This window comes from Barbatula barbatula (assembly GCF_947034865.1).
Source record: "Barbatula barbatula genome assembly, chromosome: 9".
In the NCBI taxonomy this organism is placed as follows: domain Eukaryota; kingdom Metazoa; phylum Chordata; class Actinopteri; order Cypriniformes; family Nemacheilidae; genus Barbatula; species Barbatula barbatula.
Genome location: NC_136772.1, coordinates 1195651 through 1214722, shown reverse-complemented (window position 1 = coordinate 1214722; position 19072 = coordinate 1195651). Strand labels below are relative to the sequence as shown.

The following is a 19072-nucleotide window of genomic DNA, read 5'->3' as shown; positions in this document are numbered from 1 at the left end:
ATTATGATCCACATTATGGTAAAGAGCTTTAAAACACTTTAGAAGTTCTCTATAAGTAATCCACGTAAAAACTAAATTATACTGTTTTAGCTTCTTGATTGACAAGCGCGTAAACCAATCAGCGTAGCGTAGGCGGAAGCGCGTGAATTCGCTCTTCATCATTAAAAAAGAAAAAGCGGAAGAGACTCACAACACAAGCACATTATGATCCACTTTATGGTAAAGATCTTTAAAACACTTTAGAAGTTCTCTATATGTTATCCACGTAAAAACTAAATTATACTGTTTTAGCTTCTTGATTGACGAGCGCGTGAACCAATCAGCGTAGCGTAGGCGGAGCGCTTGAATTCGCTGTTCATCATTAAAAAAGAAAAAGCGGAAGAGACTCACAACACAAGCACATTATGATCCACTTTATGGTAAAGAGCTTTAAAACACTTTAGAAGTTCTCTATAAGTAATCCACGTAAAAACTAAATTATACTGTTTTAGCTTCTTGATTGACAAGCGCGTAAACCAATCAGCGTAGCGTAGGCGGAGCGCGTGAATTCGCTCTTCATCATTAAAAAAGAAAAAGCGGAAGAGACTCACAACACAAGCACATTATGATCCACTTTATGGTAAAGAGCTTTAAAACACTTTAGAAGTTCTCTATAAGTAATCCACGTAAAAACTAAATTATACTGTTTTAGCTTCTTGATTGACAAGCGCGTAAACCAATCAGCGTAGCGTAGGCGGAGCGCTTGAATTCGCTCTTCATCATTAAAAAAGAAAAAGCGGAAGAGACTCACAACACAAGCACATTATGATCCACATTATGGTAAAGAGCTTTAAAACACTTTAGAAGTTCTCTATAAGTAATCCACGTAAAAACTAAATTATACTGTTTAGCTTCTTGATTGACGAGCGCGTGAACCAATCAGCGTGAGGGAGGCGGGGCGCTTGAATTGGCTCTACTTCCCCACACAAGAGAAAGCGGCGGAGACGGGCGATTCCATCACCATCATCACTGCAAGGATCTGCCGTGAACACCAGCGGCCATCGATCGCGCACCATCGCCGGCTTCAGAGAAGACGTGAATGCACCGGATCCTCTGGAGATGGCGGGGATTCTGGCTTGGTTCTGGAACGAGAGGTTCTGGCTTCCTCACAACGTCACCTGGGCTGACTTGAAAAACACAGACGAGTCGAGCTTTCCTCAAGCTGAGGATCTGTATCTGGCGTGTCCTTTAGCTTTCTGCATGTTCATGATCCGGCTGCTTTTTGAGAGGTAACGTCCATCATCATCATCATCATCATCATCATCATCGTCAGAACCTTTTAGCGGCTGAGGGTGATGTTGGGACAGCACATCGCATCACCCTGCTGAAAAAAAAACAATACAAATTTGAACGGTTTCCATTGCAAACACCATTATGAACCAGCAGCTATTTAATTTGACCATCTAAAGGGAACACATTACCGATGGAGACCGTCATACACCATTATAGTTTATATGACAAGCAATATATTACTATTAGAAGCGTTAAATCCATTAGAATTTCTGTGATGCTTTCTGTTGGTTCTTGTCAGCAGGGAGGCTTCTCCTTATTTCCTTTAATTGCCACGATACAGATCAATAACTGGGATCCATGAAGGTAATGGTGCTGAGGAAAGTGGGTCACTTGGATGCCGTTTGCCGGATTGAGATGCTTGATTCATAAGGGAACCTCGCAGGCCTAGACATTCAAGACCTGCTTCAGCCTTAATGCATTTACTCTTCAGTGTGAATAATAAACTGTGATTTTTAGATTCGCTTTTCATCTAAACAACTCGAAATATACACAAAGCTGCAAATCCAGACCGACTCATTTCACTCCTTTCGAACTTGTTTGGTAGATACTTTTAGTCTTGGTGTCTGAAAAACAATAGAAAGATCATAGAAATTCTTATGGCTGATATGGGAATTGAATTGGCTTTAATGGAATATTTCATGGTGTTTGTGGGTCTTTTACTGGTAATGTCTTGGGTTCTATTAGTGGATGGTGGATGGGAACCAATAGGACGGCATTCAATCATACTGGAATAACACTCAAAACACACTACATATGGAAGTTTTGTAGTGGTATACATTACATACAGGCCTTAGAATTTGTGTTTTGTTTATCAGCAGGGTTTTCTTTTTTATTACTTTTGGAAACTTGTAAAAAGGGTAATGATATGAATTGTTATCCTAAACATTCTCTCATTATTTAGTGAGTCTGATGACATGCCAAACTATTTTTTCACGTGACATTTTGAATAAATGGAAGTGACGTTTTAGATTTGACAGCTGTAATTCTTCCAAAATGATCCTTTTGTGTAACATGCTGGAAACGGCTTACAGGTTTGTAGTCATGTTGAGTAAGTAATGACAGGACTTCATTTGGGTGAAGTATTCTCTTCATTTTCACATTTTTGGCAAATGTGATATTTTATAATGTGCTTCTCAGATTTACATAATCTGTGAGGCACACTGTGTCATATTTATATGTATGCAACAGACCATCTGGACTTAGGTTACCTTCAGCTGAAGTTCTTCAACTTCTTTTCGTTACTGTTTCTGAGAGTTATAAAATAAATTTCTGTTTAATTTTCGGTACAAAACATTTTCATGTAGGGGATAGCGTGTCTCTACGAGCAACAACACATTTATGAGAAAGCTAAAGCTGTTGTTAAAGATCCCTGAAGTCAGACTGGATATACAAAAACAATAAAAAAATGTAGTTAAAAAATGGATGATTCATACTGCACTTATTCATTTTGTGCAAACAAAAGCTCTCTAGAACAAGTATATCTCGCCCTTAATAGTGTGCTAATGCTTGTGATGTAAGCTTAAGGCTGTTAGCATTTAACCAAAAATATGTTAATAGCTAATATGTTCTGCCTCAACTTCCTGTTTCAAGTGGAAATATAACAGATGGAAGAAAGCAGTTCATTTAGATGTTAAGCTTCTTGTGGTCTTCTCTGTGCTATCACACCACTTCTTTGGAAAGAAGACACATTATCTGAAGTGCAAACATGCTCTGTTATCCCCTCGCCTTGAACCGCACATCTCTGGGAAGTTTTATGGTGAACAACAGCCCGTTTATGACAGTTCAGCTCCACAAAAAAACTCAAATGCACATCTGGGTGGAGACTCCGTAATCTTATCTCAGATTTATAAAAGAATCAGTTCTGCTTATTGTCATCTGTCGAGAACTCTTACTGTCCCAAAGTCTTTAATTTACCAAATCTACCAACAGATAGACAGCCATGCACATCTTGTCTGCTGTCTTTCATTTTTCCTGTGCACATTTTATTCCCCGCAGTGAAAGCTTTTATAATCTCATCATCATCCGCATTTTCTGCTTTTGTCTGGAGGCACTTACGCTACAGCTTTTAATTTCCACGCAATAACATTTTTTATTTTATTTTTAACAATATTATTATCATACTAACAAGATGTAATCACAGTAGCGTAACAGCATCAGCTGTAATGTTGAGATTATCATTGAGTGAATTCCTGTGATTCGTGTTTATTTCCCCTCCACCGATTCTTATCCGACTTTCCCAAAAGCATCTGCTCAGCTGGAGTAAGACAAGCGCTCGTGAATGACCCGTGTGCTTCACGTCACGCACCTTGATGATAGAGGACAACCGCAGAATGTTTCTTTTAGCCGCACGCTGTTGTTAGAGACATTTTCTTGAGTTCCTTTTAAATGGATACTACACCCAAAAATGAAAAGTATTTCATCATTTATTCGCCTTCCAGTTGTTGCAAATGTGTATAAATGTGTTTGTTCTGATGAACACAGAGAAAGATATTGAGAAGAATGCTTATAAGCAAACAGATCTCAACACCCATTGACTCCCATAGCAGAAAAAATACAACGGTAGTCAAAAGAACGGTTTGCTGTCCTACATTCTTCAAAATGTCTTCTTTTGTGTTCAAAAGAACAAAAGGAAGATGAAGTAATTTTTCCTACTATGGGAGTCAATGGGGGTCGAGATCTGTTTGCTTATAATTTGGTTTCAAAATGAGAACTTTTTTTTAACTCTTGCTTTTTATTATGTTAACATAGATTTATTGTGTTAGTAAATTGTATGTTTTATGTTATTATGGCTTAAATCAAAACAAACCAGTTTGATTGATATTAATTGGAATGTACAATAAAAAACAAGATTTTTTAAAACATCAAAACTTTAAACGCTTCAAATATCTTTTTCGAAGGCTTTTAAATGATGACAGACTTTTCATTTTTGGGTGAAGATATTGATTTTGAATGCTGTCTGATAGACCCACAGAATTCAATTGATAGTGGTTGATATTGCCAGATGTGAATGTAATAAAGTATTGTTTATTGTTCGTTGTAGGTTTATTGCAAGGCCGTGTGCACTAGGTCTAAAAATCCAAGCCAATGGACCGCAGAAGGCTCAGCCCAACGCTATTCTGGAGAAGGTCTTTACTGCTATCACTAAGGTAAAGAACATTTTCTTGAAACATTGTGTTAAAGGAACAGTTCACCAAACAAAGAGAATTCTGTCATGAATAACTCGCTCTCTAGTTGTTTTAAATCTGCATACATTTCTTCGTTTGGTTGACACTGAGAAAGATATTTGGACGAATGCTAATCAAACAGTTCTTGGCCTCCATTGACTACCATAATAGATGAAAAGTGACAATGGTAGTGCTTTCCTACATTCTTCAAAATATCTTCATTTGTGTTGAACAGAACAAAAAACATCTCCTACTATGGGAGTCAATGGAGTCCAAGAACTGTCTGGTTATAAGCATTCTTCCAAATATCTTTCTCTGTGTTCATCAGAACAAACACATTTTTACAGATGTGGAACAACTCGAAGGCGAGTAAATGATCACATACTTATGATAACCGGACAAAGGTTTGATGACGATGTGGATTGCAAAATTGGTTAATAATATTTTTAAATGTGGCGCCTGGTGGAAAGTCAATTGTAGTCGAAGTCGCTCCTAGATACGTGTTCATCTAAAAACGCAAGAATGATCATGTTGATACACCATTGACTTATGTACCCCGTTTCTTACAATCGTGATTTTGAATCTTTTTGAGCCTTGGATTGTAAATAAAGAAAAGGCACACCTTGTGGTGATGGTACAGGTGATGAAAATCTCGGAGTACATGCACAACCGCTCTTTGACGCACCAGGTCTATTTTTATTCCACCATACAACTGAGGTTCCTCGACAAATATTCAGACTGTCAAACACACAAATTTAAGAACTCTGAGACAGTGAAAGATAAAACTGAGAAGGTGTCTTCTGCTATTATAAAGTGATTGAAATTGAATTGAAGTTTGTAAGAAACTGGATACTAATGGAGATATATTACTTGGCTATCATGAAACATTTTTGAAAATATCTTCTTGGATCTCTAATTGTCAAAAGGCTAAAAAAGAGTGATATAAAGATCGTTCTTGTTTTAAATAGATAATCTCCTCGCTGATGTTCTCTGTGCCTTCCAGCATCCAGATGAGAAGAGGTTAGAGGGTCTGTCCAAGCAGCTGGACTGGGACGTGAGGACCATTCAGCGCTGGTTCAGACAACGACGCAACCAGGAGAAACCCAGCACGCTGGCGCGCTTCTGCGAGAGCATGTGAGAGGCCAAAATACTTCCTCGATCTAACCGTGCTACTTTTACCTTATTTGTTTTTGTTGGAGGTGCTGTTAACCCTTTCAGCACAAATGGAGAGGACATCGCATTATTATGAAAAGAGAGAAATTGTGTATGTTTTTCAAACTACAGCAGTGGTCAAAAGTGATGTTTGGAGGGAGACGTCAGTTGTCGCAGGCTGGACATCACCTTTGGCCACTACTGATCCTCAGGGTGTCACAGAGACAGATTTCATATCAAAGTTCATACACAGCTTGTAGCTTATGTTCCGTTACTGTAGTCCGTATACTGATAGTGTCGTGTGAAAAGCCCCAGAGGTGAAGGAGTTATCATCTCACCTGTACCACAACATGATGCTGTGCTGTTTCCTTCAGATGCGATTAAGCGACGAAAGATGACAAAACAAGCTCGCCTGCCAGTGTAGTCCAATGAGAATTCTTCTTACAAAATAATAGATAATATGCACCACGAAAATACTGCCTACAATGCAAACATAATACATTCTTAATAAGCAATTTCGTCTTGTTTTCTAGTACATCTAAACAAGAAAAGTGCCCTGCGATATTTAGTCTTGTTTTATAAAAAATGATATAAGAATTGGGGAAGTTCATGGTGAGAACAAGCAAAAAAATCTGCCAATGGGTTGAGAAAAATAAACTTGAATTAGGTCCTTGAGTAAAAACTAAATTCACCCCAATGGCAGATTGTTTGCTTGTTTTTATCATAGACTCCACTAATTCTTTTATGATTTTTCATAAAACAAGACTACGTATCTTAGGCCAAGAAAGTGTATCTTGATTTAGTATGTAAATGCTAAGTAAGAATGTCATTTTTCAACAGAAAGGGATGCTAGGAATTTCGCAGTGATTTAACCGTTAGTATGGTGTATTGTTGTCACGTGACTATTACGATTGTCATCTGACCTTTAATTTTGTGTGTGGTGTCGTAACTTTTGACCTTCAAATCAAACAATGAGTTGTGTGACTGTTTTTGCTTTTTTAATCACGCAGACATGACAGATCATTGCACATTGCATTGTGGGATACATAATTGCTTGCAGTAGTCTCAGATATAACAATAGTACTTATTAAGGGCACAGGGTATTGTCTGCGTGTAGTATTTTTTGCATACGGAGTTAAAAGATGTTCATTGAACACAGACTGGTGGTCTCGTCGTGGAATCCACAGCATTGTTTTTGCTCTCTCACGGTGCGAGCGAGAAATCACAGAGCTCATAAAAGTATGAAGTAGAGAAAGTGGATTTTTCTACGCCCACAGACATTAAGGAATATTTTTAGTCTCCATAGAAACACGATATGACTTTAACGTTTCCCAGTGTGTGTGGTCCGTTCTATTCATTTTCAATTCACAATTTCTCAGAGATGAAAAGACTTATTTTTGAACATGGTGACTAAAGAATGTTTTAAAAAAACTGTAAAAATAAGAATAGCTACATTTTAGTATTTTTTTGAAAGATGTGAGTCATGCTTACCAGTGTCACAGATGGTTGCCCGAGTGTTGCATGGGGTTTCCGGAGCATTGTGGGTGGTTGCCAGGGCGCCGCAGGTGGTTCTGGGTCATCGTGGGTGGTTGCCAGGGTGTTGCAAGTGGTAACCAGGGGCATTTTGGGGGGCTGCCATTAAGCTCTTCTTGTGCCATGGATTTGCATCGAGTCTCACCACATAAGGACATTTGTGGGGTTATTCCCAAGTGTATTTTAACATGATTAAAGGTTTATAAAGGGGGTGTTACTGAGTGGGTGTTTCTGTAGCTCAGTTTGTAGGTTGTGGGTTTGCGTTGTCTTTGCTCACGTTTTATTGAGCAAATCTTGATCAAATCAGTTTTATGACTTGCTGTAGAATAATGGTAGACATACAGTATATATCATCTTCCTATAACACCCTGTTTAAACCCGACCCTCTAACCTGTTGCCAAGCAACCGCCTCATCAGATAAATAACCGTTCTCATCTGTTTCTTATCATTGATGGCCTCTTCATTTCAAAATGCCACAATTCATTCCATTTTCTCTTTGTTTTACAAGGATTTACTGTTAATTAGCCAAATAATGTCTTTCTGTAAGTCGTGACATGAAGAGTTTCTTAAAGTTTAAGATTTGCTGTTTATTTAAGGTCGGAAACATGTCCAAGTAATAATGTTTAAAATCTCTTTCCAACAGAGATGGGTGAAATGGTCTCAGATCAAAAGTGACACACACCAAACACATTGTTACTCTCAACCAAAATTCGCCAAATCCAGCGATTGAATCTTTCTTTCAAGGTTTCTTTGTGTCTTTGAAACGCATTGGTGTCCAGAAGGACTGCTTTAAACTTGTGCGACTTAAGTGTCCGCTCATCGGTGAGCAGCCTCCGGGTCTCAGTCCGGTATGAAGCTCGGCATTTAAGCTTCCAAGCTCCATTGATGTTGTTTTACTTCACAAGCAGTAAGAATGGGAGTCACGTCTGTGCGGATAGTAATTTATGCGATCTATCAACCAAGTGGCTTCACTAGTACAGTCATTTGGCCTCAGGGATGTCTCTCTCTGTCTCTCTCTGTTTCTCTCTCACTCTCTCGCTCTCTCTCTCTCTCTCTCTCTCGCATAGAAAGATAAGTCAAAGAACCCTTCTCATAGAGCGAGGTGAGAGACTTTCATCCTTTTCCAGCCTTTTCTTTGATACGGAAGATGTGATGTTGTCACAGGCACATGTGCGATTGTTTTTGAACACATCTAGGCTTTAAAACATACGTTATACCTGTATATATGTGTGTATGTGGTCGAGGTTTAATAAAATAGCATTTTCCTGGAAAGGAGCTATAAATGTGTGATGAAATATCAGTAGAAGATTTTTCTCAATGTATTGTGTTTTCTCTTTACAGGTGGAGGTTCACTTTTTACCTGTACATATTTACATACGGTGTGCGGTTCCTAAAAAAGGTAAATATCTCCTTCATCTGAGTTACTGATGGTCATTGTGAAGCATTGAATGTTTGGTCGTCGTCATGTCAAATTCTTCATACTGATCTGAATGTATTTGATAAAAACACTCATTTGTTGACATGATGCTATCAAACAGACATGTCTTTTTTTTACTGCTGTACAACAACAACATTGTAGAACAGATGGAGAATGAGTTTCTTATTTACCGATTCGGTTTTACATCTACAAAACCACACGCACAGCGAGAGCTTTCCTTTCTGTGTTTTGTGATGTCGACTGTGAGCTGTCTCACTGTAGACTTGAGTTTAATATTGTTTGTTGTATCGGACCGTGTGCCAATAAGCAGCGTCCATAAACTCGCCCGGCCCAAAAGAAGCTATTCATAATTCATAAAGCTGTCCATAATGCAGATATTTCTCCTCGACGTAAACATGTTCTGCAGGACACCGCCCGTCTTTATGACTCTTCGATGAAGCATTTAAATGCGTAGATCACCCAAAAATTAAATGTAATTTATTATTTACTCACCCTGTTGTTTTTCTGTAAAGCACCCATGGTTTGTTAATGCGATCTGTGAGGTTTTTTAATCGTGTTTTCTGGGGCTGGGTATCGATTCTGATGCACAAGTTCAATGATTACAGATCTAATAAAAATCCTCTAGATCTAAAATAGATCAGTAAACATTCACAATGTTGAATTACAAATGGAAATGAATGAAACCTGTGTATTAAACTGTAAACACACTTTGGTGTATTGAAAGAGAACAGTGATGGAAAAGGGTCAGGTTATTTTACGTTTAAGATACAGAATAACAAAATAAATGTCACAAAATGATCTGTAGAGAGGCTGCGATCATGTGAACCGCTGCCTTTTATGTGAAGGTGATGTTAAATCTGACAACACATCCTCATCCGCCAGTCCATGAAGCAATGAATGAACGTAATGCTTCCTGTTGTAACATCCACCCGTTGAAAATAGAAAAGTGACATCTAGTGGAAAACGCTGGCAATAACATTCACGTTAATTCATGTTCAGTGCTGGCTAAAATATGAACAACAAAAAATCGATTCACGGCTTTTGAGAATTGATATCAGATCGACCGCATTTAAAATAAAAATGAATCGTCGATTTCCTTTGCCCAGCCCTAATGTTAACAATGTACCGGGTTGAGAAGGTTTAATCTTTTGAGATGGAAATATTCATTGGATTTGCCAGGTAGCAATGGCAAGAGTAAAACTCGAATAAACCGTTTTTCTGTTCTGAGTTACAAGCGTTCTTCTAGACTGGCATCAAATCTCACATCTAAACACGAACAGAATCATACAGAAGTGTTGGCACCAATAATTTGATCTGTTTTGTATTTCTTATTTGACAATGATCTGCATGCTTTGAATTTGTCTCTTTGTTTGTGGCCTGTGAGAAAGATTGTGTAAAGCAGGTTATTATCCTCTCTTCGCCGTGTACTCGTCCTCCCCGGTGGGTGTAAACACAGGAACACACAGCGTTTCCATTTTCTCATTACAATTACCCCCAGCACAATGCTGTGGATCCATTCGTACGTCAGCATCTGGAGATTAAGCTTTACAGCGGGCTTTGATGGAAGCTTACTTTCCGACATAATTATGTGGTTATCAAAAGAAAAAAGTCTATAGCTCTAACAATAGTGATATTTTCTTTATAGTGTGATGTAAGCGGCCGGATTGAAAAGGATAATATCTTGTGCTTTTAGTATGTGACTCTTTAGGTATTCATCTTTGTCTGTTGATTTAAAGACGCCGTGGCTGTGGGACACCAGAAAGTGCTGGTACAGTTACCCCTATCAGGTACATCCATATATATTCAAGCTTACCGAACACGTTTTCCATCAGAATTACCTGTGCTAAACTTACAATACATGAAAATGACTTTTGTTAAAGCAAGGAATCTTATTTGTGTTATACATAAATGTTTGGGCAGCCCTGATTAAATAAAATATATTTTGACACCAAATATTTGACATATTTCTGCTAACCTTAAGGATTTGACTGGGACAGAGGTGTACAGTCCCTCAAGCAGAGCCGGCCCTCCCTTAAGCGAATTAAGCGGCTGCCTAGGGCCCCGCCGCCACTAGGGGCCCCCAAGAGCACATGATATTACAACTTTTTTGTGATATATTCTCGAAACACATCCATTTTCTAATGTAGGGCCGTAACCTCAATTTTTTCTGTAGTGTGTGTCAAAATATGACTAATTGCAACGTCGCAATATCAAAATAAGTGTGGGGGCCAATCAAATGAAAGGATGCGGGTGTTACTGGTCATAGAGCCGAGCAGTGACCAATCATATCAAACAAGGTGGAGCTTCTGTCACGCGTTCAGCTGTTCACCAAGACGCTTTTGTTTTAAAGTTGACACACAAGTCACACTACTTACTGTAAGTGACTAAAAACATTGAATATTTGATAACTGTTTAGCGATAGAAATGTTGAACTTCCGACAGTATTCACTAATGCAAATGACAAAATGCTGATTTAGTGATTCATGTAATATATAATTATCTGTAAATTCAGTGGATTATTTGGAATAAGGTTAAGAATAATTGTGTGCATATTGTAAATGAATTTAATAGTTATCAACTAAATACACATAATAATTTTTTTAAATCATCCTCAAGGGCTGTGTGGCTTTAAAAAGGTGTTTATAGGTTGTGGGGTTAAAATAAAAAATATTTCTAAAATAAAATATTTCCAAAAAGTTAAATGCATTGAACAATAAAAACACACAACAATTTTATGGTCTGTGCTCAAAATTTAAACGGACAGTTCACCCAAAATTCGAAGAAATTAAATTATCAAATGTTTTGACAATCACAATACACTTGTAATTCAAGGTTTATGTGTTTTTGTTTTTATGACATTCCTACATCCCAAACACAGCTAACAACTAACAGAATTGGGTGTGTATGTTAGATTTAAAGTGTGGTTGCAAATAACCAAACATTGACAATAGTCGATTGTCATATTGCAGTACCCCCCCAAAAAATGTAGCTTAGGGCCCCATAAAGGCTTGGGCCGTCCCTGTCCACAAGCACAAACATGATACCCATTCAAAAGAAACCGTGTTATAGTAATGAAACTAAAGCCAAAAGGTAAGACTCAAAATGTGTTAAGGGGTTCAATGAAAAAGAAAATAATTCTTAAAGTGTGCATTAAGATTGGCAGAAATGTGTTTGACTCAGCATCATCTTTTCTCCAAGAAAATTATCAAAATGTGTTCAGCGCTGCCCGAAATCTTCTGTTTTTTGAATAAGCGTGATGCTTTTTTGTTAACAGTATTGTGTTTGTGATTTTTCTAGCCGTTAACAGTGGATTTACATTATTACTACATACTGGAGCTGTCTTTCTATCTGTCACTGCTCTTCTCTCAGTTCACAGACATCAGAAGGAAGGTACGCAAGCGTGAGTTTACACTCATTATACACTTCTTTATCACATTTAAAGCGTACAAAAAAAGGGAGTCGACTCTGAATCATGCATGTCGTGCCCTAGTGCGATTTGCCAACCGCCGCAGCGAATATTTACTCTTTAACATTTGAAAGATTAGACCCTATTCTCACGGAGCATGGGGCACAACTCCTTGTCCAGGCCCTGGTAATCTCAATGTTGGACTACTGCAATGCTCTCCTTGCTGGTCTTCCTGCAAAGGCTATCAAACCACTTCAGCTGATTCAAAACGCAGCAGCACGCCTCATCTTCCAACAGCCCAAAAGGGCTCATGTGACACCGCTTTTCATCTCTCTCCACTGGCTACCGGTTGAAGCCCGTATCAGATTCAAGTCACTAATGTTTGCATTCCGGACTATCACTGGATTTGCACTGGCATACTTTCACACCTTCCTACACCCCATCAAGAACCCTGCGTTTAAGGGCAGTAAATCCCTTTCCCGCTCATTCTCCTTCACAACTCCTTCCTAGTGGAACATTCTCCCTAAATCAGTCCGGTCAACCACATCTCTCACAACATTTATAAAACTACTTAAAACCCATAAAAGAGGGGAAAAATCACTAACCCTCTCTCTTTCTCTCAACAGGTGTTGTTCTGGCTTTTAACTAGTAACTTTGTATTAGCACCTATCGTACCATTTCTCTTGTATGACATATCGCTTATTGCTCCCTGAAGTCGCTTTGAATAAAAGCGTCTGCTGAATGACTAAATGTAATATAAATGTAAGGAGGTTTCATTTGGTTCCTGTGTGTTGGGAATGAGATTTCTTTTTTTAAATGTAGAACGATAAAGGAAACTTCACACAAAAATGAGATTATTGTCCCCTTTTGGCACCATCTCTTTAGTTGTAGGATCATATTGATATTTCATATGTTTTATTTTTGGACTAATGATTTCCAAAGTACCCGAGTTGAGCACAATTGTGAACTTGTTAGCTTTAGAGGACATTAAATAAAGATCATACCTATGTTAATTCTCCATGTGATGTCCCGCAGGACTTTCCACTCATGTTTCTCCACCATGTGGCCACCATCTCTCTGATCACCTTCTCATATGTGAATAACATGGCTCGAGTGGGAACGCTGGTCATGTGTCTGCACGATGCCTCCGACGTCCTGATGGAGGTGATTTCATCTTATTTCTTTGTTTATTCTGTTTATTTATTATTTATTACATACATTGGCATGCTTGGAAAAATCACCCCTAAAACCTTCCATTGGACTCAGCCTTTAGATTTGATCTAGCTTTGGTAATTCCTCATCATTGGTCGATATCCCTCAAGCGTCCTAGAAGCTCTCGGTTTGTTTGATCCATGCCATCCAACCATCAAATTCAAGATGTGCTTCAGAGGTCCGCTATGATGTTGTAAATGATAAAGTATGTTTGTGTTCGTAGGCTGCTAAAATGGCCAACTACGCCAAGTGTCGGAGACTGTGCAACATTCTGTTTGTGATGTTTGCTCTGGTTTTCATCAGCTCAAGGCTGGGAGTTTATCCTGTTTGGTAAGAAACATCTCTCTTCTCTCTGTCGGTAGCAGATGTGTGCCGACCGCTTCGGTCACGTCAACTCTGATGTCATTCTCTGATGTTACCTAGAGATTTTTCATCTTAAATCTGTGATATTATATCTCCGCGGTTTAGGTTTTGACACATTCAGTCGGTGTTGTTGCCGAGTAATAGTTACTATGGTTACGGCAGTGATGTTGAGATCACTTCAGAATGAGCAAGAACAGATCTTCAGTCTGCGTGATGTTAGTCAAATCAAAACCTCTAACGTGACAGTTTCTTTTTACAAAATTGGAATTAAGGATCTTTTCGGGTTCAATACAGTTTAAGTTCGATCAACATTGTTTGATGAATAATGTTGCTATGCACAGGAAATCATTATCATTACTTGTCCTGCCGTTTAAAAAGAAGCACAAATAAAGACATTTAGTGGAAGGACACAAAACCAAACAATAAAAGTAGAAAAACATAAATCAAACTATTTTATTCACCTAGTAAAGTAGTTCCATTAAAAAAAACGGTGATTGACTAAAATGCAGAATGGGTAATTTGTGTTAGCTTTAGCCTGCTAGCGCTGAATTCATGATCCCACCCTCAATGCGAATGGCCGTCCAAAGCCACGCCTCCTCCAAAACACATGAACGTGCACAAACCAGAAGCTCTTGGATCAATTCCAATAAAATCATGTCTCGTTCACCAGTGAGAACACGTTACAGTACAAATGAAATAACGTTACTACAATAGTAGTAACAGTTTTAAAACGGGATTAGATGCAGCATAGTTCCCGTTAGACGCTGGGTAACAATGTCGTCGTGCTAATACATAAAGGTCCAAAAACTAAGCAATATAATAAAACAAAACTCATTAAATCTGAATCATAACATGTACCTACCTGTCCAGAAGTTAGCATGGCATCATCTTTAAAAACCCTTGACTCCCGTAGCAGCTACACGCAAAGCAACACAGATTATAATCAGACCCGTCAGCGCTCCCGTTTTGGCCAGGAGTTTCCCGGTTTACACACCCATCTCCTGTGAGACCTTTCGGAACACAATCGCAAACAGACCGTGCGGGTATCCCCTGGAAAGCAACCGCGAACCGACCGTCGGGGACCTGAGTTCGCCTTCACCTCTCTGCGGATTAGACGCTTTCGGTCGTGGTCATTTTTAAGATGGTCTTCTGTTCGTCCTTTGCAAGTGCCACTTGCGCACATTTAACAAGGGGGAAGTTAAGATCCAGCTGTTTACTTGCCGTTCTCCCACGGTGTCTACACAGCACATGTGACCGAGCTGATGTCGTACGGTGTCTACGTGAACAAGACTGGTTGACAAAAAATGTACACACAACCTTTCATCGTGTTTGGACCGAATGCAACGTTTTATCCGTCCGACGCCTTCCACAGACGATAAATAATGATTTTAATATCATTGGACAACTTCACTTATTGATAACTTTCAGGATGTAAAAAAATGTCTGGACATGATCACCTATTCTGCCTTTAATGACACGTCAACTTGATCTCAGTAAGAATTCATGAGAGCAATTGAACAAACACACCTGCTTTACATTTCTAACCTTCACTAGTGTTACTGACTTGAGTTTAATATTTTACTGTGGACGTTATTTAATAATGTTGTTTAATGTTATTTGTTGCTAATTATCATTTTAAGCATTTAACGATATACTGTATCTCAGGACAGAAGATGAAATATTGTTTATTAAACTGCGTTTACATGTACATTAAAAGAATCGAGTATGACGTATACAAACCTCGTTTAGACTGAAGAAACCACTAAATATATTTGCTATTTGTGTACTGGATGTGAAGTTGTGTTGGATAACACTACAGTGTGAACCGTAGCTTTATTCTGTATTTGAAAGGCCGTCATCTTTGTTTTATTTGCATGTTTTCTTCATGATTCACGTTGAGATTGTAAGTGTTTGTGGTGGGTTTTGAGTGTTTTTCTGATGGCTTTTGTGAAATGGATAAATCACGCAGACACTCCACACACCAAGTCTGTGTGTATTACATAATGTTTGAATACATTTTGATTTAAAAGTGATATCACTTATTGCTCCCTGAACTCTTTGTAAGTCCTTTGGATAAAAGCGTCTGCTAAATGACTAGATGTAAAACGACATTGTTCCTTTTAACTGCTGAGAAAAATATAAGCTTTTTCTGTTTTTGCGGCGGGGTTATCGTACTAAAGAAGTCAAATACATTGTGATTTTGTTCAAGTTGTTTTCTTCAGTAGCCATTGTTTATGTGGTTGAGAGCCAGGGGCCGGATTCATGAAGCTGTTCTTAAGACAAAATATTAGATTGTTCTTTAAATAAATTATAGGAAGTGCGTAAGAATGTTCCTTAAGATGTTTGCAAACATTTTTTAAGAACAACTTCAGTTTTAATGTAAGAATAAAATGACATTTGCTTTGTAAATCAATCTTGAGAAAACAATTAAGAACGGTCTTAAAGTTGTTTCAGGAAATACAAGACCACCAGAAAAATCTGGCAGTTAAGTTCTTAAGAACGTTCAGCGCCAGATGATCATTCTATTGACTTGAATTCAACTAAATTCCCTAATAAAGTTACCAGCCAAATGTTGTTTTCTTTATACTCTAAGACATGTTAATGTTTGTGTTAATGTTTGTGTGTGTTTTCAGGATTTTAAACAGCACTGTGTTTGAGAGTTGGGAGATGGTCGGGTCGTTTCCGTCCTGGTGGGTGTTTAACCTGCTGTTGGTGCTGCTGCAGGCCCTTCACATCTTCTGGTCATATCTCATCCTGCGTATCTCTTGCAGGGCCATCTCCAGAGGAAAGGTCAGACACAACTCTTATTAACTCTTTCACCGATGTTACATTATCGGTGTTCTTTCAGTCGATTATTATTCAGAGTCATTGTTATACAGAGTCGGCTTATAGCTCATTTGCACTTATTACAATTCTTATTTTTTGTGTTTTTCTTCTTCATTGTTGGCGTTGAAGGCGGGGAAATGGAATCCTTTACATGTAAGTGTGCAGTATTATACATTTACATTTAGTCATTTAGCAGACGCTTTTATCCAAAGCCACTCACAAAGAGTTCAGGGAGCAATAAGCGATAAAATATTAGAAAAATTTTTCACTGGAAAGTCAAACCATTTTACGTGGTGATAATTTCTTATGAATTTGTATGATAGAATGATACCAAAAAAAAGTGTTATATTATTAGAAAAAAACATGACGGTCCATCCCTAAACCTTAATAACTTTATGAATGACATCATACAAATTCATTCGAGCTAGCCACCAATGATAAAAACAAATGTAATTAATTTAATGATAATATATAATAATAATGATATAAAAATCATTTAATTATTATAAATAAATATTATTTTGTAATAATAAAAAACAAATTATAAAACGCAAAGTAGTTACGAATTGCCACAAGATTAGTTTTTTCACTAAATACATTCAACGTAAATATGTTTACCTGTAAAGCTGGAGTGAAATATACACGTTTTTACTCAGGTGTCAAAGGACGACCGCAGTGATATCGAGAGCAGCTCTGATGAAGATGAACTTCGACCTCCTCATTACAAACATCACACTAACGGGACCAACGGAGCCCACGGCACCAACGGTTACCTGACCTCGGCCCACAGTCCAGACGAACACTAACCGTTACAGACATTCCAGCCGTGAGACGGTACCTGGATCACTGCTCTGTGTCAAAACATGTATGAACATTGCCGGTCCAGTACTGGAAATTCTCAATAATGTGAATGCGTTTTTTCACCATCCGTTGGTCTTCACCATCCTCTTAAATCCTTTGGCCTTTCATTTTTTCTGTTCTTTATTGGTAAACGTTCACTGGTTAGATTCAATACAACTCAACTCACTTTTCTCTTTTAGCAGGTGAATGAAAGCGTGGTTCTTTCAGTCGAAAACATGTGAGCATGCTGCATTTCTGCCGTCATGGAACAGTAGTTTTCTTGGATTAATGTGTCTTCGTTTCTTTTTTATCCGTAGTAAGTAATAGTAAGTTTCTCTTTCATTTTTCAAGGTACAAACCCTATTTACACCAACAGGACAGTGGTGCCGTCGCCCGGGCTAGAGCCGCGTTACGCTTTTCCATCATTAACTCTTTACCCGCCCGTATGACCCAAGACCAACTCTACACAAAAAGTGTTGCGGCATTCTGAAATATGTTGTTTTATGAATCCCGTATCAAGTACACCCTCTGTCCTAGGCCACAAAAGGATAGAAAAGGTGTCACAATATTAGATTTTCACTGCACGATGATCGTTCAAAGCGGTAACAATATTATCGCTGTATCTATCGTTTTTTTTAACGTCAATTTAATATCATATGTGTAGTTTTAAGTTGCACAAACATCGACGCAGATGTCAATAACAATACTTTGCGAAACCCTTAATTTGTATCGATTTAGTTTTATCCTTCGACTCTCAGATCGGTGGAATCGCAGGCTTTCATGATCTGGACTTCAGCACCGAAGCCAAGTTGGTATAAAAAGGGTTACAGTGTTTTAAAATGAGTTGTTAGAAGGTATTTGTTCACGTCATTCAAAGTCAAAGAAAATGAATTTGCTTTAACATACACTAGTGTTTAATCACAGATAACTCATACTCCAGAGCAAACTTACTTCCACAGATACATCGATCATGAAGGGTCTGAATCAGTGTTTCAAGGTCCAGAAAGAGCAATGGAAATCATTTATTGAATAATAAAGTCTGCAGAGACTGAAATCATCGGTTGCTTTAACACCTTAAGAAAAGTATTCCATCTTCAGGAGGATTTTATTTCAGATGCTGTAAATTGAGCCGTTTATTCGTTTTATATTCCTGATATAAGGTCCCAAAAATCTCCCAATCATGTTATTGTTTTTCTGCATTTAAACGTTTAGGTTTAAGAAACACGGAACACGAGAAACATATCAATTCAGTCTGTGTGAGACCAGAATAGTGAACAAGCACTTTGTTAAATAAGTTGCGGCAAACACTGGTTTATTACGTTGTTGTTTGTTTTTGTGCTTTATATTATTTTTATTTTTTTAAAGTTTGGATTGAAATGATACTGCAGATTTGCTGGATCATGGTTGACAGGTGATTTGGGTGTTTGGATGATGTTTGTGTTTGGAAAGATGTGTGCTGCTGATGCTGATGCTGATGCTGCTGTCTGTGAAGGTGGAGACGCTCTACAGTCGTCTCATTTGCACTCGGACAGATGTGTGGCTGTGTTGTGTGGTTTACATTTGATGTCAAAAACAAGGCAAAGACCAAGGAAACATCTCTGCCTTCGCTGGAAAATCAGATTATCAGCTGGTCTAATGAATAATGTTGCCATGTATTTTAAATAAACACAGCAAACCAATAGACTCTTGCGTGGGTTTATTCTTTATACGTCAATGATGTCACATAAGATTCATCAGTCTCTTTTAACCACTCTTATGCTCTGTTAAAGATTGTTTTAGGCAACTCAATAATGTTATACTCCTTCT

The 19072-nt window shown here is 38.2% G+C and overlaps 1 protein-coding gene across 7 annotated transcripts; it reads left to right on the top strand.

Annotated features, from left to right (window-relative positions):
• Positions 1–936: 936 nt before the first annotated feature.
• cers6 (ceramide synthase 6) lies at positions 937–18957 on the top strand. Of its 7 annotated transcripts, none has more exons than XM_079463827.1 (13): positions 937–1268; positions 4373–4478; positions 5500–5630; positions 8523–8580; positions 10356–10406; positions 11917–12009; positions 13061–13189; positions 13461–13567; positions 16234–16390; positions 16556–16579; positions 17083–17291; positions 17467–17582; positions 18226–18948. In XM_079463827.1, exons 1-11 carry the CDS (start codon positions 1099–1101, stop codon positions 17230–17232), a joined length of 1176 nt encoding a protein of 391 aa, XP_079319953.1. In that variant the 5' UTR covers positions 937–1098; the 3' UTR covers positions 17233–17291; positions 17467–17582; positions 18226–18948. The 7 variants fall into 7 exon arrangements, with proteins under 7 accessions (XP_079319953.1, XP_079319952.1, XP_079319956.1 ...); XM_079463830.1 differs by having other exon boundaries at positions 971–1268; positions 17083–17260; positions 17467–17592; positions 18226–18943; XM_079463829.1 differs by having other exon boundaries at positions 986–1268; positions 17083–17260; positions 18226–18943.
• Positions 18958–19072: the final 115 nt, after the last annotated feature.